Here is a 27182-nt window from a genome sequence, read left to right as displayed (position 1 = left end):
TTTTCTTGGATTTTGAGTAATCCTGGCCCTCCCAATGGAAATGCTCCCTCGTGGTATGTAAAGTTTCCCCAAAGGAGTAGTCCTCAGGCGGAGGATGATGGAATTGATTCCTCAGCATCAGAATCCTCATAAGGGAGTAAAGAGTATCCTAGGTCTGAGAATGAATCTGAAAAGCTGGATACCTGGTCGGATGAGTCATAGTCTGCATCCTGTCTAGACCTTTTATCAGGAGGGGGATGGGACCCCCTGATCAGAGTGATTAGGTCTTCGGCCATTTTGAGCATTTGTTTCTTAGGCATGGAAGCCTGTCTTGGAGAATGCTGCATTTGTTTCTTTGTTTTTAAAGGAGGTTTAGACTTAGCAGAAGATTTAATGCTTAACTGAGTAGGTCTGAAAACACCCTCTGAAGCTACGGGTTGTTCAGCTACTCCGGATCCCTCTGAAGGGTTAGTTTCGGTAGGCTGAAAATCTTGTGCGTCCAAAGGCCCAGCCATCTCCACGTGGGAGTCAGAGGCAGCCAGTGGTTCTAAAGAAGCGCCAGGGGGGGCTCAAGGCGCCTCGCTGAAAACCGGAGAACCGGTGACTGGCCTAGAAGAGGCTTATATATATATATATATATATATAGAGAGAGAGAGAGAGAGAGAGCAAGCCTCAGGGATCTGTGCTACACAAAAGTATAAGGCTTGCGGTACTTTACCTGCAACAAAGAGAATATATAAGAGCATTTGGTTCGCATTTCTCTCATATACTTTTATAGCTCTTTATAATACACATTACAAAGTTTTAATAAAATGCTCATTTAGCCCATCGGCTTGAGAGTGGTATACAGATGTCTCCAGCTGTTTCACTTTAAAATACTATCAAACATTTAAACAATATTAGTTGAAGTGAAGTACTTTGCTTTAAAAAAATACTACGGCATGCACAATTACGACATGGGTAACTGCCAACCAGTAAAGCACCAGACAAATCAATTTGTTTCAATAACTTCACACAACTTGTTTTTAAATGAGACAAAAATATTGGCCAGGAAAAAAAGCATTGTGTACTAATAAGTTCCAATGTTGTTGACTATGTTGTCTGCTTTTATAACTAATGCTACCAAATGTACTAAGAACTCTAATGGGGAGTGTAGTACCACTGGAATGGTCTATAAGCATAAGAGCAGCATTGATACGGTCATCCCTGGACTGTAGACTAGCCTAATGTAAGACTCAATCCACTACATTATCACATTTCTGAAGATCAGGAGAATTTGTTGTCAAGATTCTCAGTCTGAAGATGAAACCAAAGGGATAAAAGAAAAACATCTCTATAGTGGTATGATGTTAATGAAATGGATCATCACCAACATGGGGACTCTATGCTCCAGACCAGAAGTGTATCCCTCACTGGTAAGATCAGACCATAAACTAATCTCACTGGATATTCACATCCCGATCCCACCCCCTGCCCAGAAAACCACAGTGAAAAACTTCTCTAAAGCAAATTTCACACTCCTCAAAACTGAGGTGGAATCCTTCAAAGCCCCCGGGCCTGTGGAAAATACGGCCCAGACCGCAGAATCCTTTATAAATGCATTCTAAGAACACCTTCAGGAATGCATGGATCATGCGATCCCAAATAAAACCAAGACCCAATCCTCCAAAGGCAGACGGCCATAAACAAACTATACAATAGAAGGAGGAAGCTACTAAATGATGGAGCAAAATCCCAAAAAGAGAAGCCATATGCTGCCCGGTTAAAGAAACTCCAGCTCTACTCAGTGGCATACCGCCTGTTCAGAGGCGATCTGTGCCTGACGTATAAAGCCATGTCCAACCCAGAATTAATGGACATGCTGCACCTCAGAAAATCCAAATCCCATCGAGCTCTGGCTCGAGACTTGAACCTCAGCACTGAAATAAATAGGACATGCTGGAGGGACAGATTCATAACCCAGAGGCTCCCTTTACTCTGGAATAAAATCCCAGTCCAAGTTAGGCACAGTCCCTCATTGACTCTCTTCAAGAGAAATCTTGATGAGTGGATGGGAGATCGTAGGTTAACCCCGGGTATCACTTCTGTGTCACTGTTAGACAGAGGCACAGTATACTAACCTCGAAAAAGGGCATAGCAAAATAAATTTAAAATGGGTGGCGAAAGCCAAACACATTCTGGCTAGGCTTATAAATGCCCTAGGGCAGATAGCCTAGTATGAACGTATGAACCTACAACTCAGGCTAGTGTTCAGCACAGGAATGAGCTTATCAATGTTGCTGCTATGAACATTTCACTTCAACTAATGTTAGTCAAATTTTTGGCATTAGATTTCTGATAACATGCAGGATGGACAGACTGACTGGTGTGTCAATGTGGGGCATTTTATATGGGCCAGATATTTTATAGCCATACTACTGCTCATACATCTTGTTTTTCATTTATTGATATTGATAGGGTTTATACACTAAACCATGTTCTACTGGAATGACAAGAAAAACAATGGACTGTCAAACTTGGGGGCTATGTTTCTACCAGGTCTGAATGAACATTTTTAATTTACATTATATACTTTCTCCTTTGGTTTAGTAGTCTCCTACTGACTTAAATTGTTTTCCGTTTGCATGTATAATTTTGACTGTAATCAATACAAACATGAATAAGTGATCTAGTTAAAAGTTTAAGAAAGCTGAATTACACTTATTATTGGCCTCTGTGCTGCTACCGCGGTGGTGGTGCTGCGGTAGCGTTGTCGCCTCACAGTAAGATGCTGTCCGATTTGATTCTCAGCTAGAGCGTCTTCTGCGTGGAGACATGCGTGAATGGGCGTACCTTCGTTGAAGGTTGTGCGTCAGGGCTGGTAACTTGGCACGTAAAAATCAACTACCAATCATTAGCGGACCGGAGTTCCGCTGTGGCGAACCCTAACCGGGAAAAGCCGAAAGATTGGCCTCTGTGCTGCTCTTGCTTTGGAATTTGAACAGTATTTACGTGTGTTTTCTAATTCCACCAGCAGATGGCAGTGTTTTCTTTATACCTTTCCTGATGCACTTTTTTTTTTTTTTTTTTTTTATACTTTTGCCTTTGTTTTATGTTGATCATCGTGGTCACAACAAACCATACATTTATATATTTGCGTATATGTATTTTCTGTCATACACAAAAGTTGTGTTTTTGATTTTGCTTTGATGAAGGGTTGATACTGTCTTGTTTGCAAAAAAAATCAAACACCTTAGTAATGTTTACACCCTCGTATGTTACTTGAGAATGGTCATACAGAAGCTGCTGTTTACAACTGTTTGCAGATATGCACTGAAAAAGACTTTTGTTTGGTGAAAACATGGTCTGCGGAATAGTCTCCCATTAAAGCAGCAATTTCCTTCTTTCTAACTGGTGCTGGTTTGTGTGTACATGTTATATGTTTTATACATGCGCATATACATATATAAAATATATGCACATTACACACACATGCTTATTACAATAAAGACCCAACTAAGATAGAGTCTTCACTGTGTAATACCTTGAACCTCGTAAAGTGGAGGCTCATGGGATATGTGCAAATCACTCCTTAACAGCATACTAGTGATTCATCTACATGGCTTCTGAATGCCCATGACTTTTTACTTTTTACCAATTTACTGGTATTTCCTGGCCAATAAAGCCAAATCCTACTAGCCGTAAACATGCCATGTTTCACTTTTTTTAAGCTCATCAGTACAACATAAATGAATTGTTCGGCCATAATTTGGAAACACAGAGCTTAAAGCTGAGCCAAACGTCCACAAACATTAGGGTGTGCCTGCAAAACAATGCAAACAACATCCAATTCCAAGGGTAAAAGCGTCACACAGAGAAAACATTCAGTAAAAACTGTGAGAAAAACCCAACCACATTAGAGTTTTTACTGTGTAACACCTTAAATTGCCTATAGCGGATGCTCATGGGATAAGTCACCTCTAAAGAAGGGGTCTACATTAGTTCCTTGAAATACATATTCGTCAAGTACGTATTCATCGATGGCTAAACAGTGAAATTCATTACAGCGAAGCATGAAATTTTTCCCAGGATTAGGGACCACTGAGCCACACCATAACTTTGCCATTTTCCCCACCGTGCTGCGATCTCACAGTTGCTATACATGGTTGGGGGGGTGGGTGGGTTTGATTTAGTGCAGTGTGTGTTCTGGAGTGCTACAGGGCCAATGGTTTAGAACCCTGGGAAAAATGACATGCTTTGCTGTAATGAATTTCGCTGTTTAGCTTTCGTGGAATACGTATTCAATGAATATGTATTTCAATGAACTAATATAGACCCCTTAAGAAGATATAGTTCCTCCACTATAGGAGGTTTAAGATATTATACAGTGATGACTTTAGCTTGGCTGCATCATTCTCACAGTTTTTACTGAATCATCTGTGTGACCTTTTCTACCCTTTGGTTTGGATGTGTCGGCGTACATCTGTATATCTAAATTTATATATGCGTGTTTGTCTGTATTCTACACACACAGAGATCTCTACAAATGCATACTTGTATGCATATATTCACGTGTATGTAGTCTATATATATATATATATACAATATAACACTAACACACATTCAGTTTGATGATTGCTTCTTTCACTGATGCAATTATTCAAAGCCTTGCTTAATCAAGTGACTGCTTCTGTGAACCGTCTTGTTTTGTACATAATGATCATGGCAGTAGGTATTACAGTTCTGCTTTTTTCCTCATGGATGTGCAATCTCAAGAGTTATTTTACTGGCTTTACCAGAAAGGCTCATCCAGACTCTGCTACACTTTGCTGTGAAGGAAAGGTTAGTTTGCTGTTATTTTTTGTATTTCTGTATTGCCTTTCTATATTTTGAATACTGTAGTTTGTTTTCTTTACCTTGTGTTTTGCTTGGATTCTGTTTTAACAGCATATTAAAACTTCAAAAGAGACCACAGCTCTCTCTGTTCTGAGTCAGGCAGAATTTTTCCCTCCCACCCATTTAAGTTGTCTTGTTAAATACCACTGTCTTTCTAGTTGCCCGCCTCTTATGTTAATCTGACCATATATCTCATTTCTCTCTACTTTCACTGGCTTATGTGAGTAATCACAAAACCATCACTTTTGAAATCCCACCCTTCAATTATTTAAATTTATTGGCCATCCTACAGTATTTCATAGTACCAAAATACAAAAGTAACCACCCCTTTCAGTCCATCTTGCTGTTTTAAAAATAGTAACTCTCCACTAAACCTTAACTTTTAAACAGGTAAAACTCAAGTTACCTACTTTCATATCTAACTTCTCTAGTGCACACTGCAGAGTGCATTCTTTTCAATCTTACCTTTAAGCATCCCTGTTACTAGCACTTTCTCTAATACCTAAAAGATCATCTCTACTTGACTCCAAGTAGACTTTTCTCTATCTGTTAAACCTAGCACTTGCTCCTACAGTACTTATTACCTTGATACGGCACTCTTATAGATAGCACCCCAAAAGGCAAACCCCATTTCTCGGTCACCCACATCCCCGGAATCTCTTTTAAAGTTTTTTTGTCTAGTCCTTCTAGCATGTCGAGGGATCAGTTGCTAGTGTCCTCTCCTGCTCAGCTGGTGAACCTGGGAATATTGAGGCAATGTTACAATTGCCTCATGTACACAGACAACCCTCTCCTCCTCCCACAAAACACAAATACATGCGAGATGCAACTATACGGCCAAACTGGTGGCTGAGCTCTCTCAACATAGGACTGGCAAGACCAGTCAGGAGGAGAAGGTTACCACACACACTACAGACCCAGTCTCACATAGTACCATCACAACCTCAAATCATACACATAAACACACAAAGACATACTCGCGGTTCTGATCAAAATCTACCAAAACAGCAGAGGCCACCAAAGCAGACACCCAAACAACCACCACCTCAGAACACAACACCTGCAACACATAGACCTCACAGTCAGAGTGTCAAACAGTCACAGCCCTTAAGGCCAAACACAATGCCAGACACACTAGTCATTGGTGACTCCATAGTCAGACACACTGGCGTCCCGCCACCAGACTGAGTAAGGAGAAGGTCACAGTAAGCTGCCTGTCGGGCGCTAGAATCCGCCACATAACGCAAGCACTCAGGTCTCTCAACAGCAGGTACAAATACGACTCAGTCATTGTCCACGCTGGTGTAAACGACCTGAGACGCCTCCTTGGACTACATGAAAAGAGATATTGAGGAGCTCTCTGATTATGTAGCCCAGGCAGGTATGACCCTGACCTTGAGCAGTATCCTACCTTCACCAAGAATGATGCCACAATACAGAGATAAGATGATCAGCTTTAACAATTGGCTTAAACTCTGGTGTCATTCAAAGGGGATCCAATGTCTGTCTGCCTGGGATGACATGCTGGACAAGCCACGCTGCTTCGCAAGGGACGGCTTGCACCTGTCACCCCTGGGATTCCGGATATTGGCAAAGGCTCTTGCCACCCACATAGTGCCTTTTTTAGGCAAGGCTCAAATTCTAAACCTACCACCCTAGAACACAAAAAAGAAAAAAACTAAGGATAATGCTGCTCAATGCCAGAAGTCTAAATCTCAAAATGCACGCACTCGAGGCCCTTCTCAGTATGGAGAACATCGATGTCTGTGCAGTGACAGAAACCTGGTTCAAGGCTCCTGAGAGCACCCCAGCACTATCAGGTTTTACCCCTTATCATGCGTTCCAGCCCCAAAATCCGGACAATATCAAGAAAGGAGGGGGGTATCCATATTCATCAAGGACACCCACACCTCAAGACTGGTGGCAACGCACGATGCATCGGAGACCATCCAGGTGCAATTAACCATAGGCAAGACTGCTCTGGAAATTGTAGCATGTTACAGGCCACCCTCACAAACTCAGGAACCTCACATGGCCTTCCTGAAAACACTAGAGGGGATAAATGTATCACCAAACACCATCATACTAGGTGACTTCAATTACCCTAATATAGACTGGGAACACTACTCAAGCCCAAACACCCTAGCCCAAAAGTTCCTGGAATTCATAAACTCAAATGCCATGGAACAACTAGTCACCATCCCCACAAGAGGAGAAAACATACTTGATCTCATCATCACGAACATGGGAGCACAATGTTCAACACCGAAGTATACCCTCACTGGTGAGATCAGATCACAAACTAATCTCGCTGGAGGTCTTCATCCCACCCCACCTGAAATAAAAAGACCACAGTAAAGAACTTCTCAAGCCGACTTCACACTTCTAAAGACTAGTGTGGTCTCCTTTAAGGCCCCAAGCCGGCGGAAAACAGTACTCAAGCCGCTGAATCACTTACAAATGCCTTCTACCAGCACCTGCAGGACTGCATGGATAAGGCAATCCCAAGCAAAACAAAGACTCTTTGTACCAAAGGCAAGCGTCCAGTCTGGTGGACCCCAGCCATAAACAAACTCTACAACAAAAGGAGGAAGCTACTACAAGATAGAGCAAAATCCTTAAAAGGTAAGACACCCTTGATCACTATAAGTAAAAAACTAAGAGCTCTCATAAAATCATCCAAAGCAAATTTTGAGAGAAAAATAGCTAAAGACTCAAAAAAGACAATCATAAGGCCTTCTTTAGCTATGTTAGAAACCTGGGAGGAAACTCCCAAATATGCTCAGAACTAGTTCAAAATGATGTGAAGATTACTGATCCTACAGACATTGCCAACATACTGGCTGACAGGTTCAGTGCAAACTTCTCCCCCCCCCTCCAAAAGGAGAGATATCTATACCAAACGATTGCAGCCCCCAAACATCTCCAACGCCCAAGTGAGAACTGCTCTCTCCAAAGCAAAAACACAGCATCCATGGGACCTGATGGTGTCCCCGGCTGTGTGCTCCACGAACTCAACGAGGAATTAAACCCACAGCTAGGACAGCTGTTTAATCATAGTCTTACCTCTGGATACGCACTCCAGGAGTGGCGACTGCAACTGTGGTCCCACTTCACAAAGGCGGTGCCTCCACCGACCCTGGAAATTACCGCCCATTAGCTTGACAAGCCTTATCTGCAAAGCCATGGAGAGGATCATAATGGACCTCATAAATAAAGACATAGGAATTTGCAGACTTTGGATCCATCCCAGTTTGGCTTTGTCAAAGACAGATCATGCCTTCTAAACTTGGTTGACTTTTTCAAACAGTCACCAAAGCCATTGATGAGGAAAGGCAGTCCATACAGCCTACCTCGATCTGGCGAAGGCCTTCGATACAATACCCCACTCGGGTATCATTGAAAAACTCATCAGCTTAAATGTTAACCCATACATCACAAGATGGGTTGCAAACTGGCTGAGTGACAGAACCCACAGGGTCAGAGTTGCTGGCGCCATGTCAGACTCAAAGCCTGTCACAAGTGGTGTACCACAGGGCTCAGTCCTGGGCCCACTCTTGTTTGGCATCTACTTTTCAAGTACAAGCAAACACAGGAGGGTTATGGCTGACAAAGTTTGCAGATGACTGCAAACTGGGCGCCATAGTAGAAAACTTTTAGTTATGTACTCACCATAACTTCAGATGTTTGGGATCCATCTCGCCTACATTCTGAATGATGGGTTCGAGCCGATCCTCGGCTCCGACTGCACGCTTATGCCAAAGAGCGAAGTCTCTTATTGGCTGAGCTTACTATATCCCAGGATGCACCACTACCAGTCCCCCAGATCTAGTTTGTCCGCATACATGCACACATGCATACCCTGCTTATATAACATCGTCAGATGAAACAAGATAAAACAGTGGAGCTCAAAACCGTTCAATCTCTTCTGATCTGCAAGGCAGGGGGAAGGAGGGTGGGTATCAGGAATGTAGGCGAGATGGATCCCAAACATCTGAAGTTATGGTGAGTACATAACTAAAAGATGTTATGTGATCCTATCTCGCCTACATTCTGAATGATGGGACAGCGTCCTAGCACCTGAATCCTGGGTGGTTCACTGGAAAACACTCCTGAGTACCGTGGAACCAAATGAAGCTCGTCCTCTAGATGCCACATCCAATTTGTAGTGGGAAATGAAAGTGTGCCGATTGGACCAAGTAGCCGCAGCACACATTTCGATATAGCGAGCTTGGAATGAAAGGCTATAGAAGTAGCCATAGCTCTTGTAGAATGAGCTTTGATAGATGATGTAAGTTGTTTATTCAAGAAGAATAGGCCTGAGTTATGCAATCTCTGATCCATTTTGAGATTGTAGCTTTTGTAATGGTTTGGCCCAATTTATTATCTGAGAAGGACACAAACAACTGGTCTGACTTACAAGTTGCTGAGTCCTGTCTAAATAGAAGCGTAATTGCCTGTGAACATCCAATTTATGGAGAGTATATTCTGCTTCATTAGAGAATTTTGGAAAGAAAACTGGTAGCTCTAGAGATTGTTGAAGACAGAAACTAGAACAGACTTTGGGACAAAGGATGGATTAGGCCTAAGTGATACTCTATCCTTGTGGAAAATCAAGTACGGTGGTTTAATAGACAGGGCTTGAAGCTCTGAGACTCTCCTTGCAGAGGTAATAGCCACTAAGAATGCCGTTTTCCAAGACAGATATTTTAATTCGCATGTAGCAGCCGGTTCAAAGGGGATGTTAATGCACGAAGCACCAAATCAAGATCCCACGGAGGTGCAGGATGAAAAACTGGTGGTCTTAACAGACTGGCACCTTTAATGAACGTTTTGCATAGTCTGCTGCTCATCAAAGGAGGATCCGTGGATTCATGGAATTTCGAGATAGCAGCTAGTTGGACTTTAATAGTTGAGACAGAAGATCCTGATTAAACAGGGATGTTAAAATTTCAAAACCTCTGGGACAGGAGCAGTGATAGGGTCTAAGCCCTTGAGTTGAGCCCAGATAGCAAACCTCTTCCACTTACTGAGGTACAATTTGTTAGTGGTGGGTTTGTGGGCCGAAGATAAAATGTGAACAACTTCCGGGTCTAGTGTGTGCCTTCTAACTAAGGTTGGAAGTGGAGGAGCCAAGCTGTCAATTTTAGAGATTGAAGGGACTGATGCCAATGTCCCGACTGATGGATTAGCAAATCCGGGATCAGGTCTAAGGTCCACGGATCGTCCACTGCATGCTTTTTCAGGTAAGGAAACCATATCTGACGAGGCCAGTATGGGGCAATCAGAATCATTGAAGACCCCAGTTGAGAAGCTTTTGAATAACTTTTGGAAGGAGTGGAATTGGAGGAAAGGCATAAAGTAGCCCTGTTGGCCAAGGTTGTGCTAGAGCATCCATGGCTGGTACTTCCTGATGTGGAATCAAGGAGAAGAACCTCTGGCACTTGGTGTTTTGTGGAGTTGCAAATAGGTGCAGCAGCGTCCCCATCATCTCTTGAAAACCTGGGCTGCTACTGTGCGGTTTAGAGACCATTCGTGAGGAGAGAGAATTGTCCTGCTTAATTTGTCCGCCAATACATTTGACTTTCCGGGATGTGGGTCGCTACCAAGAAGCGGTTGGTAGCTACAGCCCATTCCCACACTCTCATGGCCTCTCTGCAAAGGGGATGATCTGGTCCCTCCTTGTTTGTTCAGATACCAAACCACCGACATGTTGTCTGTGTGGATGGCGATGATGCCCTGAGGAAGAAACTTGTGTAAGGCCTGTAGGGATAGAAGTACAGCCCTCATCTCCAACACGTTGATGTGGAGAAGAGCTTAAATCCGGAAGCCAGGAGCCCTGAACTAGCCTGCCCAGACAATGCCCCCACCCTATCTGGGAGGCATCTGTCGTCAGGGTAACCACTGGAGGGAGAACAAAGGGTTTTCCTGATCCAAGTTGGATGTCTGAAGCCACCAGCGAAGGTCCCTTTGCATATTTCCGTAATCATGATGTGATGATTGAGGGAAGATCCTGAAAGGACCATTGAGTTGACAAGAGCCACTGAAGAATCCTCATGTGTAATCTTGCTAGAGGAACTAAAAGAACCGTGGCAGACATTGAGCCTAAAACCTGTAGGACCATCCTGGCTGGGGCTTTGGACCTCGAGATTAGAGCTTGAACTTGGCCCTGTAAAGTTCGGATCCTTTCGGCCGGAAGAAAGACGCCAAGATCAATCTTGAGTCTATCTCTGCTCCTATAAACTTTATGCTGAGAGGGCAGCAAGACAGACTTTGACCAATTGAATGTAATCCCTAGGGAAACACCCAAGGAGATGGTGGCTTTGAGGTTGTCCATTAGTAGATGCCTGGTGGTGGCAGTCAGGAGCCAGTCGTCGAGATAGGGAAACACTTGGAATCCAAGACTTCTCAGGTGAGCCGTCACTACTGCCAAACACTTGGTGAACACTCTGGGGGCTGTGGTGAGACCAAAGGGCAGAGCACAAAATTGGTAATGACTGACTCCCAGGCTGAAGCGCAGATACCTTCTGGACGCGTGATGTATCGGTATGTGATAATAGGCGTCCTTGAGGTCTATGGAGCACATCCAAACATCCTTCTCCAACAACGGGAGAATGGATTGTAACGTGACCATTCGAATTTGGATTTCGTGACGGATTGGTTCAGTCTGCTGAGATCCAATATTGGTCTCAGGTCCCCTGTCTTTTTTGGCACTAAAAAGAACCTGGAGTAATTTCCTGATCCGATCTGGTCTGTGGGGACCGGTTGGATGACTCCTTTTTCTAGCAGCTTTAAAGCTTCTGCGGCTGCTATTTCCCTTTGACTGGGTGGTGGGTCCGGGATTCTGTTGGGCGGTGGGGGTGAGTATTTGAATGGGATGGTGTAACCTCCGGCAATGATCCGAAGCACCCATCTGTCCTGAGTGATTGATTCCCAGGCATTTAGGTGCTTGGCAAGCGACACCCGACTGGCTCCGAGCAGCACAGCCGGGCAATCCCTCATGGCGTGTGGGAGGCTGAAGAGCCACGAAAGGACTCGCGGTCTCCAGAATTGCGGGCCCTCTGCCGCCTCTGGGACGGCGTCTCCTGAAAAATTTCCCGCCCTCTGCCTCTGGACGGGAATCTTCCTGCTGTTGGGAGAAAAACTTGCAGATTTTCGAACCACATTTTCCCTCCTTTAGCCTTGGGGTAAGGCCGAAGGGAGTGGAATAACGGGCACCTACGGCAGATAACGTTTTTCCCTCTTGCTCACAGCGGGTAAGGGTGTCTTTCACCTTGGGTCCAAACAATGAGGACCCATCAAAGGGAGCGTCGGCGAAGGAAGACTTGAAGGCCTCCAAACTGACACAAGCGGAGCCAGGCTTGTCACGTAGAGCCACGCCTGTGCCTGCCGCTCTACCCACCCCTTCGGCCGCATAGGAAATGAGCCTCATGGACGAGTTAGAAATTGACGTAAGGATAGCCAACTGAGAGCTAACGGACTGGGCTAGCTGCTCAGGTAGGTTACCGAGAGGAATCTGACAACTCCTTGACCAGATCCCTCTGAAGCCTGGTAAAATGTGCCAAATAATTCAGAGACCTTAAGGTAAAGGCCGCTGAAGTCAGGGTGCGCTTCCGTACCTATCCATACTCCTAGACTCCTTATTAGGAGGATGGATGGACGTTGAAGCCTCTGCCACGTCCTGTTGTGTAGCAGATGCCACCACCATGGCATCTACAGCCACGCCTTTAGTAAGGAACTCCTTCGGGGGAGCAGATAAAAATTTATTTGGACGAGAAGGGACTGGTTCCACGGTATCTGGATGTTCCCACGCCCTCGACAAACTAAATCCAGAAGCTCGTCGAGGGCGGAGACACCCAGGAGGCGGAGGGATGAGCCCCAAAGGCCTTGAGGAGCACTGATTCGTCAGCAGAGGGGTTTGGATATCCAGCCGCCTCGTTGTTTGAGGATCTCTAAGATGTCTGCAAATGAGACATCATCCGAGGACGACTGGGACCCCTCCGCATCATCCATATCAGTGTCCGATGTAATAGACTCGGGGAGTCCACGTGCTTCCTCTTGCACGATCTCTTCCTTGGGGTTCCTCTGAAGACAACTCGAAGAACCCTCAGGAGGAGGGAACCCCACTGGGGTAACCTCAGGCCTCGGGCTCCGCTGGCTACGGACAGGGAACTGCCAAAGACCCAGTCTCCACGCCCAGGGAAGGTGCCGGTAAACCGGAGAGATGGCCGAAGAGGACTTGGCCAAGGCACTCCTCATGGCCCTGAAAGCCGGACCCCAGAATCCTGGGAGTGTCCGGACTCGAGCCGTGATAGCCGACGGAAGTCCCGCAGCCGAAGCACCGAGGGGGAGGCTCGGAACCGAAAGCATAGGTCCCGAAACATCACCCCCGGGTCCAGCCGAAGAAGTCCGCGTACTAAACTCGGACCCGAAGGCCCGGGTTGGAGTAAGGGTCGGAGCCGACCCTGAGATCTCCACCGGCTCCAACAGCACCTGCTCCGACGGAGCCGAAGCGGTCGGAGGAGGAATGGCAACGGGGTGGGCCAAGGTCATCGGCTCCGAAACCAGCTGGGTCGGAACGAAACAAATTTTGGAAGACTGGGGACTGGAACAGTCTTTGGAGCACCCTGTATATATCAGAATCCGACATCCTCAAGACCGAGAGGAAACAGAACGGGTTCGAAGGCCTCCATCGGCCCCAAAGGGCTAGGGGACCGGCTCGAGGCGACTCGATGAGTATCGGCGCCGAGGAATACTCACAGATTCCATCGGTGCCGAGGTAGACTTGGCCGAGGAGGAAGTGTCTGAGCGGGCGACCCTTGTCGGCTCCGAGCAGTGGAGCCGGCGAAGGTGACCCGCCTCGATGCCCCAGCCATCGGCTCCAAGCCAGAGGAGTCGATACTGGTGGCATCGAGGCAGACCGTTCAACCTCGGCTCGAAGTCTTTGGAGCCGAAGGAGAGGCCTGCCTAAGTTTCTTGGCAGTCGGGTCCGACGGACTGGTCGGAACCGTAGCCCTTCTCTCTTTGGTTGGAGCAGTAGTGGATGCCAAGGCTTCTTCATACGAAGGTTTAACTATCCCCTTAAGAATCAATTTATTTTTCCTCTCCTGGAGGACCCTTGAGGAAAAAGCGTGACATACACTGCATGACTCCTGCAAGTGCTTTGCCCCGAGACAATATACACAGAGCGAATGATCGTCTGTGATAGACATTTTAAACCCACATTTCGAACATTTTTTAAAACCCGAAGGCCTAGGGGTTTGAGACATGATGATACACAATTCTAGTCACTCTGACAGGAAAGTACACTAAATTTTTACTGCTGATAAATCTAAGCTTACAGTAATAACTAATGCAAACACTTCCTGTAAAAAAGAACAGGTAACTCTAACCAATTATATAATTACTAGAGACCCTGTAAAGTATTAAGGTTGACAGTCCGGGAAGGCCCTGGATGGAGGGGGGGGCCGAAAACAAACTGAACCCAATCACACACAACAATTTAACAATCCAAATCGTACACAAAGTTAGCGATAGCCGTTAAAACAGCTTTTGTGAGCAAAAACAGCAAAAAAACTGACAGAAAAGTTAGTTAATAAAACTACTCAGCCCAGCCAGCTCGAGACCACGTCTTCGCAGGGAAGCGGCAAACGAGATCTGGGGGACTGGTAGTGGTGCATCCTGGGATATAGTAAGCTCAGCCAATAAGAGACTTCGCTCTTTGGCATAAGCGTGCCGAGTCGGAGCCGAGGGATCGGCTCCGAACCCATCATTCAGAATGTAGGCGAGATAGGATCACATAACATCACATCTGACACAGATATCCTTCAGAAGGGTCTCACAGAAACGGATAACTGGTGCCAGAGCCATGGCCTAAAGTTAAATGCCAAAAAATGCATAGTCATACCCTTCGGGAAAAACAAGGTTACCCCTAGCTACCAAATAGGTGGCAATCCACTGAGCACAGAAGAAGTTATCAGGGACCTGGGGACCCAGGTTGATAGTAGTCTGTCATTCAACACCCATGTAGCTAGAGTAGTTAGGAAGACCTTCTACATTGCCCACCTTATCATGAAGGGATTCTCATCTAGATCAACGGAGGTCATAGTCTCCCTATACTCATCACTCATCAGACCAATGATTGAGTACAATGCCCCATTCGCAATGTATCTGACCCGACACTTGCAGCAGCTGGAGAGGCCACAAAAGTTCCTCACCAAAAGGATAAAGGGTCTCAAACATCTGTCCTATGCTGCCCGACTGAAAGAACTCCAGCTCTATTCAGTCGCTTACCGCTTGCTCAGAGGTGACCTTTGCCTAACATACAAGGCCATGTCAAACCCAGATTTGATGAATATGCTTCACCTACTATAATCTAGATGCGTCAGAGCCACAAGGGCGGAGACTTAAACCTCGACACGGCTATTAATAGGACGTGCTGGAGGATAGATTCATCACCCAAAGACTCCTATGCTGTGGAATAAAATCCCGGTATATGTGAGGCAGAGCACCTCGCTGGCCTTGTTCAAGAGAAATCTTGACCAATGGATGGGAGATCGCAGATATACCCCAGGGATTACCTCAGTGTCACTGCTCGACAGAGGCACAGCAAAATAATGGGTATAGTTCCCCATACTAAAGGGGTGGCGTAAGCCACAAAGCTATGGGCTAGGCTTGTAAATGCCCTCGGGCAGATAGCCTAGTATGAACCTATGAACCTATTTTATTTAAGGATGCGGGTAGGCTTTCCCAAAGGCCTGTAAAAACATTATGTTTTCCTTCTTTGCTTTATCAAGGCTTTTAGCTTCTGTACCTTCCTTACAATACACTGACATTTTCTTTCTGTTGGGTGAATGTGGCATACTGGGTAAGCCTTTTTGATTTACTTACAATTATCCAGTGATCTCTAATCAGTTGTGTTTTGTGATGCAGATGTCACATGTGACATACTGGGATTCAAAAGTTTGGGACTGCTGCAATGAGTTTCATTTAAATGTGTGGTCCATGTTATGCCATGCCTTCACAGATAAATGTATGTATGTATATATCTGTGTGTGTGTGTATATATATATATATATATATATATATATATATATATATATATATATATATATATATATATATATATATATATATATATACATATATATATATATATATACACACATAAGGAAAATGAGATATTGGGATGGAGCTTTCACATTTTCCACTGCTACAAATTTGAAAGTAGACATGACACATACTGGTATGCAGACAAGGAAGTGACAATACTTCATGATGTTGAACAGTGTCTTGTTGCTTTTTTTCTTGATAAAATGCATTTGGTATCAAGGTTTTAAGTTCTATGGCATAAACTAGTCTGGTATTAGGAACTTAAGTATAAAACGTATCTTGAATCATAAGCTTGTTACAATAACAATTACATGCTATTTTTACCAACTCACCACTGCATTTGAAGGCTCTATCTTCAGTACTTCCGAAAACAACTTGTGAGCCTCTGTAAAATTATTTTGGCCCAGATGTAAAAATGCTCTGAAGAATAAAAACAAGATGTCAAAATACTTATCTCCAGTTGTACAACAAAGTCTCCTTAATTATACAGATTTAATTGCAAAATAACTAATTTTCTCCAACTGCACCTGTATCATCAGTTTTGCCTAGACTATGGTAACATCATAACTGCTTAAGTCAAAATTATTTTTTTTAATTTATTTCATTAACCAAGTATAGAAAGTGGTCCTTAGATTCCTTTTAGCCATTACTTGGCCCTGAAGATCCAGGGTTAATGCAACACAGATGGAAATCTTATAATAGTCAATAAGCTAGTATGTTTGTGTAATCGGGGAAGGAAATTTGAATGCCAAGAGAAAACTCTTTCAGACATAAGGAGAACTTGCAAACTCCATGCAGACAGTCACTGGAGGTCAAGAATGAAGCCTGGACTCTGACACTGTGAGGCTTAGTTCTTAGCCACTATGCCCTTGTGCAAATGTGCCTGTGAATGACCAAAAAGAAAATAAAGAGGTCTGTCTCACCTCTTCTTTAAACTCATGGCATGACTGTAGTGGAAAAATGGAACAACAAATCATTTTGTTGTTCAGCCACTTAACTTTACCCTGGTTTCACCTGACTGCAGAACTGTAGTTAGGTCACCTAATGCTCCTGGCCAGTTTCTCAAAATGGCACCCCCCTTAACTATAAGTTGAAAAACAAAAATGTCTTCTTGGACTTGAGGAGAAGAAAAAAAAAAGCAGCAAAAAAGTAAAACGTAAAAAGAAACATCTGCCCTATATAAATGCAGCAATAAGCTGCTTGCTGTAACCAGCCTGCTACTGCTAACTACTAACACACACTGAGCACTTCAGCAATAACTGCAAATGCAGTGTCTGCATTCATTTATGAAGCTGAGAGGACAAGTAACTACCAGTACTTCATGCAGCACTGGCACTTACCAACTACACCCCCTAGCAGATTGTGCCTAGGGCAGCCACCCCTTCTCCCCTGCTTAAGTTATGGCTGTGTTTGACACAAACTCGCAATATCTCATGAGTTATAATTCTAACCACCTGTTCTATCTTTGAATCCTGTTCTATTACTCTACATTCTGATGTCATTATTCAAGCTACAGAACTAATTTGCAGCAGTAACAATAAAGACACTACTTCATTTGGAACACATGCGGCAATGGTGCTAACTCCACACTGAAATTCTACTACATTGGACCAGGAAGCAATGCAACAGCAAAAATTCCATTAAGACAATGCTAACCACTCATCAACTAAATTACGTATCTCTGGGAAAAAAATGCAATGCGGAATGTGAACAACAACATTTAGTTATTTTATGTACGTATGTCGTCATTATAAGTTCAAAGCAAAAGAATGACACAGATATGTGTGGAACTCACCATAAATAACAGATACGCTATTACCCTTTCAGAGGATCTACAAACAGGACCTTCCTTTATGTGCTTGTGGTTAGGGTCTTCCTATCTACTAACCATGACCCAGCATTTTTTTGATGACTGGGTAAGTCCCTCTAGGCTAGTGGATACTTTTCATGGGGAAGTCCGAGGAGGAATTTCTACTACCAGGGAATTTCTCTTCTGGTTTTTAAAAATATGCCTGACCTGTATATAAAACTAAAGGGATTAAACACTTCCACTGCTTGTATCTTTCTATCCATAAACAAAAGCTTCTAGTGTCTCAATTTTTGTATTTTCTTTTGTTTAGTCTCCTTTCGCATATCCTTCGCTACCATAACATAATCCTTTTAACCCATACTCCTAAATGCTTCATTTTATTACGTCCCCATAAACAAGGGTATTGCTGACCTAATTAATGTGTGGATATATAATCTACAGCTATAGCCTTTGTTTGATGCCAACTTAATTCAAAATGCTAATGATTATGCTTTTGTATGTCTTCACACTGTAAAACAAACTTCAGCTGTGTAGTGGTTTCTACCTAAACTCTTTCCACAGGCACCTTAGCAAAGGAAAAGCAAACAAAAACCAAACACTTATGGTTTCCCACTTATCCTGCCAATCATAGTGCCTTATACTTTTTCTTTTTTATAACTATGTTAAGGCAGGCGGTATCTCTATGGCTACTCTTTGCTTGATTCTTCCTTTCAAAATACTTCCATCTCAGTAGGTACATTCCTGTTAGGGTTAGCCTCTCCCACAATTACTAGCATTACTTCTTTTCTCCAAGCTTACATTTCTGAACAACACATGCATTTGTACCAATCCTTTTTGAGCTCATTGCTACAGACAGGCCTTGACTGATTAATTCCCTAAACAGTGGGAGTTTTATTTATTTATTTTGTTTGTTTACCGGGTAATGTCCGACTGGGCATGAGGCCCATTTTCAGCAGAGGCCCGGGGAGAAAAGCTCCATAAATACAAATAGACAGTATTAAACAATCAAACTGAACACGTATTAATCAACAATGTACAAAGCAAGTCAGTAAAGAGATTAGTTATATAACAATAATTAGCAAATAAACAAATTTAACAAAAAATGGCACAGTTAGTGATAAAAACTGGCCACGAGTTAATAGTGAGAACAGTATTTTACAGTAATTGCAAGATAGAGAAATGCAGTCTACATAACAGTTAAAGACAAAGCAGTATATGTGTAAACACTGCTAAATGAATCAAGATAACCTTCAGCAGTTAATAGTTGTAGCTGTGAGAATGAGCTAGTTTAGGGTAATGTAAGGGAGTAGTAGGTAGCTTAACCAGGACTATGGCAGATGCAGAGTCAGTGTTTTGATAGATGTTCCTTAAGAAGGTTTTTAAACTCAGGAATTCTGTTGTTTTTAGCCATAGGTTGAGGAAGAGCATTCCACAGTTTGGCAATTTTATGGTAAAAATGGGCGGTGCCCTGTGTGTTGTGGGCTTGGGTAATCTTTAACAATAGTTTACTTGAGGATCTTTGAGCTCTAGGATTGCTGTTGGGGTGGACTAGATTGGTGAGTGCTGGGCAGCAGTTAGGTTTGTGAATTACATTGTGGGCTATGGACAGTTGGTTAAATGTTAGAAGGTTTGGTAGTTCTAACCATTTAAGTTGGGAGAGTACAGAGAAGTGGTGGGTTCTGTAAGGGTGGCTTGTGGCAAACTTGGCGATTTTGTTGTAGCATGATTCCAGATTATTCAGGTTAGATTTACGAATGTTTGTAAATACTAGGGTGCCGTAGAGGAGGGTGGAGAGTAGATGTCTGCAGGCAGTGGCTAGTCTGGCGTTGTCTGTAAGGTAAGGTTTAATTCTGTAAAGGTTGCCAGGTTTGGAGTTGCATTCCATTTCGCTCCTCTCTCACCCCCAATTTCCCCAGCTACCCTACAAAACCACCTATTAAATTTGCTCTAATCTATGTCCACTGTCACAGCCTCAAGACACACCCCTTAAAAGGACACCACCATAAAAATTATATAACCCTCTTATCTCACTGCCCTCATAGTCAGTATTACAATATTACTGGAAATCTTAATTCCACTTATAATTTACTGTACAAACAACACATATCCAATCAGTAAAGGGTTTCTCTTTCCACAGCAACTCTGGTTTAGTGATAAACATCATCTTGTGGTTCAAAAGTCCAAAAAATTAGCTGGAGATGCTTTGTAGTTCAGCTAGGTCTCCAGGCCAGGAACTGCATTCCACTCCCTATTAGACTCGCTGAAAACCTATACAGCTTCAAAACTAAATTAAAACTCTTCCTCAACTCTTGGCTATGCCACTGTTACAATCCAGTATAAGACTACCAACTAATATTATCACCATAACAGGTGCTTTACTTAAAATTCTTTTGAACCACCTCAGTTCTGAAACTGTACATAGTTTAAACCCTCCTAAAATGTACCATTTTTAATATCTAACAAATGAATTTGAGAGTATTTTGTATCACCATATCTTACTATTATGAAAAATGTATGCCTTCTTTATTACTGTTACTTATCTATAATGTCTTAACATTTGCACAGAATGTAAAAATGTGGTAGAAATATGTACTGTTCTTTAAATGCACATGTATGCAGCTTTTCTCCTGAGGCTGACAATGACAGCTAGATTTTCCTAGTAAATGAAATTAAATAAAATAAACAGATGGATATGAAAGCCTCTTTTCAAATAATACAGAAGAGCTTGGAGGTCTGCAGCTGCTCTGGGACAAATGCTATCTGATCTACAGACAGAACATTTGGATGACTTTGGCAAATGTGATTGCTGCAGATCTCTTGGCCTCCCTGAGGATCCTAAAAGGCCTTTGGAAAAAAGAGATTGTCACGGCAGAATCAAAGCTCTGTCTTTGAAGCTGCAACTCACGTGCTTCACTTCTGGGTGCACTAGAATCTCATTTTGTTGAGCCAGAAGGTTGTACAATATGGTGAAGAAAGTACAGCTGTGTAAGCAAACTTACCATAACAGTAGATGTTCAAACAGATCACTGCTGCAGTGACCCAACGTATACAGGCTGTATCCTGCCAAGAATTGGATAAGTTTTAGGATTCCTTCCACATGTCCTAGTTCTTGTCTGCACAAGCGAACAAAGATAAGTTTAGTGACTATGGCCCTCCTATATCCTTCCTAATTACCTTTATTTCTGTATCCAGGAATGCAAATGCTTCCATTGCGCTACTCAAAAAAAAAAAAAAAAAAAAAAAAAAAAAAAAAAAAAAAAAAAGCTTACCCTGTGTAATGCTTTTCCTCCATCACAACCCACTGACAACAGCAGTATTTTCTTACACTCTACCTCCCTCTGGATCATCACTGTTGTGTTAATGTTTGCCTCCCCTCCACAAAACCACACAGATACATATCTATTGATTTTGGCAACATATTTGCCATTTTTTTAGCTATTACAGACATAAGCAATCTGTAATCATGGTTTAAAATTAAAATGGGCCTATATGACTCTGGGTCTGATAGGTCTTTACCATCTTTAGGTATTACAGCCACCACAGCTTTCTTCTAGGATATTGATACTTTCCCTCTTTCTAAAAATACTGTCAAACAAAGCCTTCAAGATCTTTATCACTTTCTTCCTGCTTGGCTTCCAAACTTCCACAGGACCACCATCTATTCCTGCATCACCATTTTTACCTCATCTCTTCCTTTCTTAACTGTTAATTGTTCAGTCTCACCTACCTCCATCCTTGGCATACTTGCATCTTCTACAAATATTTTCATTTGTGGTCTTTCTTGAATTCCATGTTTCTCTGCTTTATACAAATTTTCATAAAATTTCTGAAATATTTCTAATACATCTACCAGATCTCAGATTATTTTTCTTGTTGAAGGCTCCCTAAGTTTGGCAACAATTCTTTCTACTTTCTGTTGCTTTAGTTGTTATGCTAAAAGTTTTTGATCTCTGGAGCTATCATCATCATAAAAAAAAAGTTGCTTAACAGTAATCTTTCTAAACTCATGCATATTATCCAGATACTCCCTTACTTCCTCTTTAGCAGTCTGTAGCTTTGCCTCTTCTTGTTGAGTTTCCCCTTATTCTGCAACAATTTTAACCTTTGTCAGCCTTCTAAACAATTCTTGTTACTTACCCACCACATCTCTTCTTTTACTTCAACCTTATTTTTAAAATCCACTTTCAATGTATCCCTCTCACTAGCTATAAAGTACAGTTTTGTACCTACCATAAATGTAGATGTTCGAAGATCCACATTGCTGCAGTCCTTACATATGGGGTAGTCCGCTGTCCTCGGTCGGCCCGAATACCAAAGTATTAGGCTGACGTCGGTCAGGGGCGCTCAGAACTGACATCAGAGCGTCAGGGTATAAGAGCGCATGACCGACGTCATATCCTCAGTCTTTTCTTGCCCCAGATGTCAGAAGGCCCTAAAAAGAAAGCCCACAGCCAAAAACAGAATACTTCCCAAAAACAAAATATGTACAAATCACAGCTACCACCCAAACCATGCAACCATTCCAAACTATAGAGGGGAAGGAGGGAGGGTTAATTGGACTGCAGCAATGTGGATCTTCGAACATCTACATTTATGGTAGGTACAAAACTGTACTATGTTCTTCATCTCACATTGCTGCAGTCCTTACATATGGGTAGAATCCCAAAGCAGAGGTAAAGGGAGGTTGGCAAAATCATAAAGCATTAGGAGCTGCCAAAATGCCCTGTAATATTGCAGTGGCAAATCCAGCCCTAGATTTAGAATAAAGAGGAAGGTGGTAATGTTTAGAAAAAGTATGCACTGAACTCCAAGTAGCTGCTTCCAAAATATCTTTAGTAGCCACTCCCCTTAAAAAAGCTGTAGAGGTAGCAGTAGCCCTAGTGGAATGAGGCCTGATTCCAGCCAGAACCTCCTTACCATGATGGGAATAACAGAAAGCAATGCAAAAACCAATCCACTTAGAAATAGTTTGTTTAGAAACAGGCTTTCCCTGAGAACCCAAGGCAAAAGAAACAAACAACTGCTGAGACTGTCTGAACCCTTTAGTTCAAATAATAACGCAACTGCCTGTAAATATCCAAAGTGTGCAAAATCTTCTCCCCTTTATTTTGGGGATCTGCATAAAAAGTAGGCAAATGAATAGTTTGGTTCAAGGCCACACTAGAAACCACCTTAGGCATAAAAGTAGGATTAGTACGTAAAGATACCCTATCCTTATGAAAAATTAGGAAGGGTTCAACTGCCATAAGGGCCTGTAATTCAGAAACCCTTCTTGCAGACGTGATGGCCAACAAAAAAGCAGTCTTCCAGGACAAAAACTTCAATTCAGCAGTAGCTGCAGGCTCAAAAGGAGGTAAAGTAAGTTTTTCCAACACAAAATTGAGATCCCAGGCAGGAGTAGGAGCTCTACGTGGGGGTCTTAGGTTCTTTGCCCCTCTAAGAAATTGCTTAAACAAAGGATGAGAGAACAAAGGAGGGTCACAGTCATAGTGAGCAGAAATGGCTGCAGCATGAACCTTTATAGAGGAGAAAGACAAACCCTTGTCTAATAAATCTGTAAAGTATTGAAGAGAAACACTTAAATCAGGCTTGGAAACATCAAAGTCCTTTGCTTTGCTCCAAACAAAAAACCTCCTCCATTTATCAGCGTAAACTTTCCTTGTACTAGGCCTTCTGGCCTCCAAAATAACATTTAAAACTTGTTGTGGAAGCTGAGACCCTCCAGGGTCTAGAACAGAATATGCCAGGCTGTTAGATGCAGGGACTGAATCCTGACATTGAGGAAATGATTGCCCTCCTGTGACAAAAGGTGCGGAATCGAAGGCAAAGGCCATGGAGGCTCCTGTACTAAACTTCTCAGCAGAGGGTACCAGTGCTGTTGAGGCCAATCTGGAGCTATCAGAATCATGGATGGCTTGTCTTGTCTGGCCTTCAAGAGTACCTTTGGGAGGAGAGGCAGAGGTGGAAAGGCATAGACGTGAAGATTGCTCCAACTGAAAGATAGAGCATCCACCTTCCAAGCTGTGGGATGAAACATTTTTGTGCAAAACTTTGGCAACTGGAAATTTAGTGGAGAAGCGAACAGATCTATGTCTGGAGTTCCCCATAACACTGTCAACCTTCGAAATACATGAGGATCCAATTTCCACTCGTGGGGATCCACTATCTGTCTGCTCAACACATCTGCTAAGGAGTTCTGTGCTCCTGGTAGAAACCTTGCCTGAAGATTGAGGTGTAAACTGAGAGCAGTCTCCCACAAAATCATCGCTTGTCTGCAAAGTGGGTACGAATGTGTTCCCCCTTGCTTGTTGATGTACCACATGACAGTTGTGTTGTCTGTTTGAATCAACACTTGTCCTGGGTGAAGTAAATCTTTGAAAGCCATCAATGCAAATTGGACTGCTAACATCTCCTTCAAGTTGATATGCAAATGTTGAAGTCTGGCAGGCCACGTGTCTTGAACCCATTTTCCATTGAGGTGTGCTCCCCAAGCCTTGTCCGAGGCATCTGTCGTTAGAATCTGACTCGCCTCTGGTCGGGTCACAGAGAGTCCCTTGTTTAGGTGACATTCCTGAGCCCACCACAAAAATTCCTTTTGAATGCAAGGTATTATTTGAATGACAGTGTCCAGATCTTGGCAGTGTTGTGTCCATACGTTCTTGAGATACCATTGGAGCTTCCTCATATGCAGTTTGGCATTGGGAAGCACCAGGATACAAGATGCCATGAACCCCAAGGCTTGAAGGACTGTCCTTGCAGTCAGCCTGGACCGTAGAGACAATTGATGGAAGTAAAGAGTAAGGTTCTTTTGCTTGTCCGGGGTCAAAAAAGCCATCTGGGAAGCTGTATTCAGTCTCACACCCAGAAAGCACATTTCCTGAGAGGGTACTAGACTGGACTTTGTTTCGTTCACAGAATACCCTAGGCACCTTAACACTGCCATCACATACTGTAGATGATGAAGAAGTTCGTACTTGTCTTGAGCAAGAATCAGGCAATCGTCCAAATAAGGATAAATTTGTATTCCTCTCAACCTGAAGAAGGCTATCACTGGAGCCAGAACCTTTGTGAACACCCTGGGCGCAGTAGATAAGCCAAAGGGCAATGCAGAGAACTGATAATGTAAAGTCCCAGCCTGAAAACGCAGGTACCTCCTGCAACTGGGCCTGATAGGAACATGAAGATAAGCCTCTTTGAGATCCAGAGTTACCATCCAGTGATCTTTGCCCAACAGAGGTAAAAGTTGTTGCAACGTCAACATTTTGAACTTTGGAATGTCCAGGAATGTGTTGAGGATAGATAAATCCAAAATCAGTCTCCACGTGTTCCCTTTCTTTGGTACTAGAAACAGGCGAGAATAAAAACCTAGGCCCACTTCTGACAGAGGGACCGGCTGTATGGCTCCCATTTGAAGAAGTAAAGAAATCTGCTTGTAAGCCTCTACCCTTTGTTGAGGAGGAACGTCTGGCATACCTTTGAAAGGAGGCAGTGTATGGAAATAAAACTTGTAGCCTCGGTTTATAATGTCCAATACCCATTTGTCCTGGGTGACTAAAAGCCAGTTTTGCTTGAAGAGTGCTAACTTTCCTCCCAAAGGAGCTGCCAGGCAAGAAGAATCTGGCAGCTGAAAATGCAGGTCATTGGGCCTGTTTACGAAAGGACTGGCCCCTGCCCTCACCTGAAGATTGTGCAGGTGAACTCCATGTTCTAGGCCTGAAAGTACTCTGAGCTCTGCCCCTACCACGTCTAGATCTACCTCTAGACTGAGAATCAGAAGAAGGATACGTCCACCCCTTAGTAGGCCAATTCCTACTAAACTTTGGAGGCTGCACCTGCAAGAAATCTTTAACAGTCTGCATAGACTTAGCCTTGTCTTCCATCTTTTTCAAGACCGACTCCACAGGGGGACCAAATAAAACTTCAGACTGTAAAGGAGCATCCAAAATTCTAGTTTTAACATGCTCTGACAAATTCTGATCCTTAAGCCAGGCGTGCCTGAAGAACTGAACCAGTGGCAGCCACCCTGGAAGAAGCCTGTAAAGCATCAAAACCACACTGCAAAGAATGCTTACCCACCTGTTCAGAGACATGTACCAAATCCTGTAATTCCTTACACTCAATGCCCTCTGCCAAAGCATCCACTTTAGATTTTAGTTGAGTAAGGAGGAAATTCTGATACTTCAACATATGAAACTGGCAATTCAAAGCCCTCATTGCTAAAGTAGAAGAGGTATACACCTTTTTACCCCATCTATCCAAAGCTCTAGCCTCTTTATCTACAGGCACTGGATTCTTTACAACAGAAGCCCTGACACCCTTAGGTCCCTGGCTAATAGTTTCTGGGTCTGCCCTAGGACTCTTATACAGATATTTATGAGCCTCAGGTACTCTGTAATACCTGTCCAGTTTAACTGGCGCAGGAGGCAAAGAATCTGGATTAAGGGAAGCCTCAGAGAAAACATCTTGCACAACATCCAAAACAGGAGGTATAGCCAAGGGCCTATGTTGTGGTAAAAACAAGAACTCCCTAAGCCTCCTCCGTGAATCAGAGAAATCCTGACCTTCTCATTTAAAATGCTCCCTCATAGAATGAAGTGTTTATGAGAAGGAAAAATCTTCTGGAGGAGAAGCAGAAGGAGTGGAATCCTCTGCATCAGAATCAGAATAAGTAGGAAAATCCTGAATGTCTTCAGCCGAAGACTCTGAATCATCTGAGGCCTGTTCCAAACTCTCCACCTCTGGCTCCACTCTGGGCCTCTTATCAGGAGGGGGCATAGAACCTCTTATCAAAGTAATTAAATCTTCTGCCATTTTAAGCATGTGCTTTTTAGGCACAGAACCTGCAGAACTAGAACTGACACCAGGGAAAAGTAAACTAGCCCTGCCTTTGGAAGAAGCCTTAGAAACAGAAGGAGAAGGCCTAATCCCCTTATGTAAGGAAGGGAGAACAGTAACCTGAGAGGCCCCCTCAGCCTGGCCTGACTCCTGAGAGGCCACATCTTGCAAAATCAAAGTCTCTTCCTGAGACTCAACAGAAACCTCGGCCGGATCCACAGATTCCCCCGTAGTTCCTAAAGAGCCGGCGTCCGGGACGGACGACTCATCCTGTCTGGGTTTTAAAGATTTGTCTTTGCGCTTCTTCGCGGTAGCGGGCATCGGAGGATCCGACGGCATATTATAATTACACCGCTTACCGAAGACAAGCCTAGCGCAATCTAACCTACGCTTGATGGTGCGCTTATTAAACTTAGCACAAAAGCGACACCAGACTACGTCGTGCTCAGGTCCCAAACAAGGAATACAAAGAGAGTGGTAATCCCTATGCGGTATCGGTTTCCCACAAGAAATACAATTATTGACTTTTCTGACATCCGGAATTAACTGAGGCAAGGAAAAACAAAAATAT

The 27182-nt window shown here is 43.4% G+C and overlaps 1 protein-coding gene across 1 annotated transcript in view; it reads right to left on the bottom strand.

Moving 5' to 3' along the window:
• Positions 1–27182, bottom strand: part of TRAPPC12 (trafficking protein particle complex subunit 12) — a 791394-nt gene that overhangs the window by 78653 nt on the left and 685559 nt on the right. The window contains exon 15 of the mRNA XM_044070401.1: positions 16299–16386. Coding sequence (XP_043926336.1) covers positions 16299–16386 — 88 coding nt within the window. The remainder of the gene's footprint in view (positions 1–16298; positions 16387–27182) is intronic.

The sequence above is a fragment of the Protopterus annectens genome, chromosome 1.part0, assembly GCF_019279795.1.
Source record: "Protopterus annectens isolate FY-2018-M chromosome 1.part0, PAN1.0, whole genome shotgun sequence".
In the NCBI taxonomy this organism is placed as follows: Eukaryota; Metazoa; Chordata; order Ceratodontiformes; family Protopteridae; genus Protopterus; species Protopterus annectens.
The sequence above is the reverse complement of the archived record's forward strand: the minus strand, read 5'-3'. Positions and strand labels throughout refer to the sequence as shown.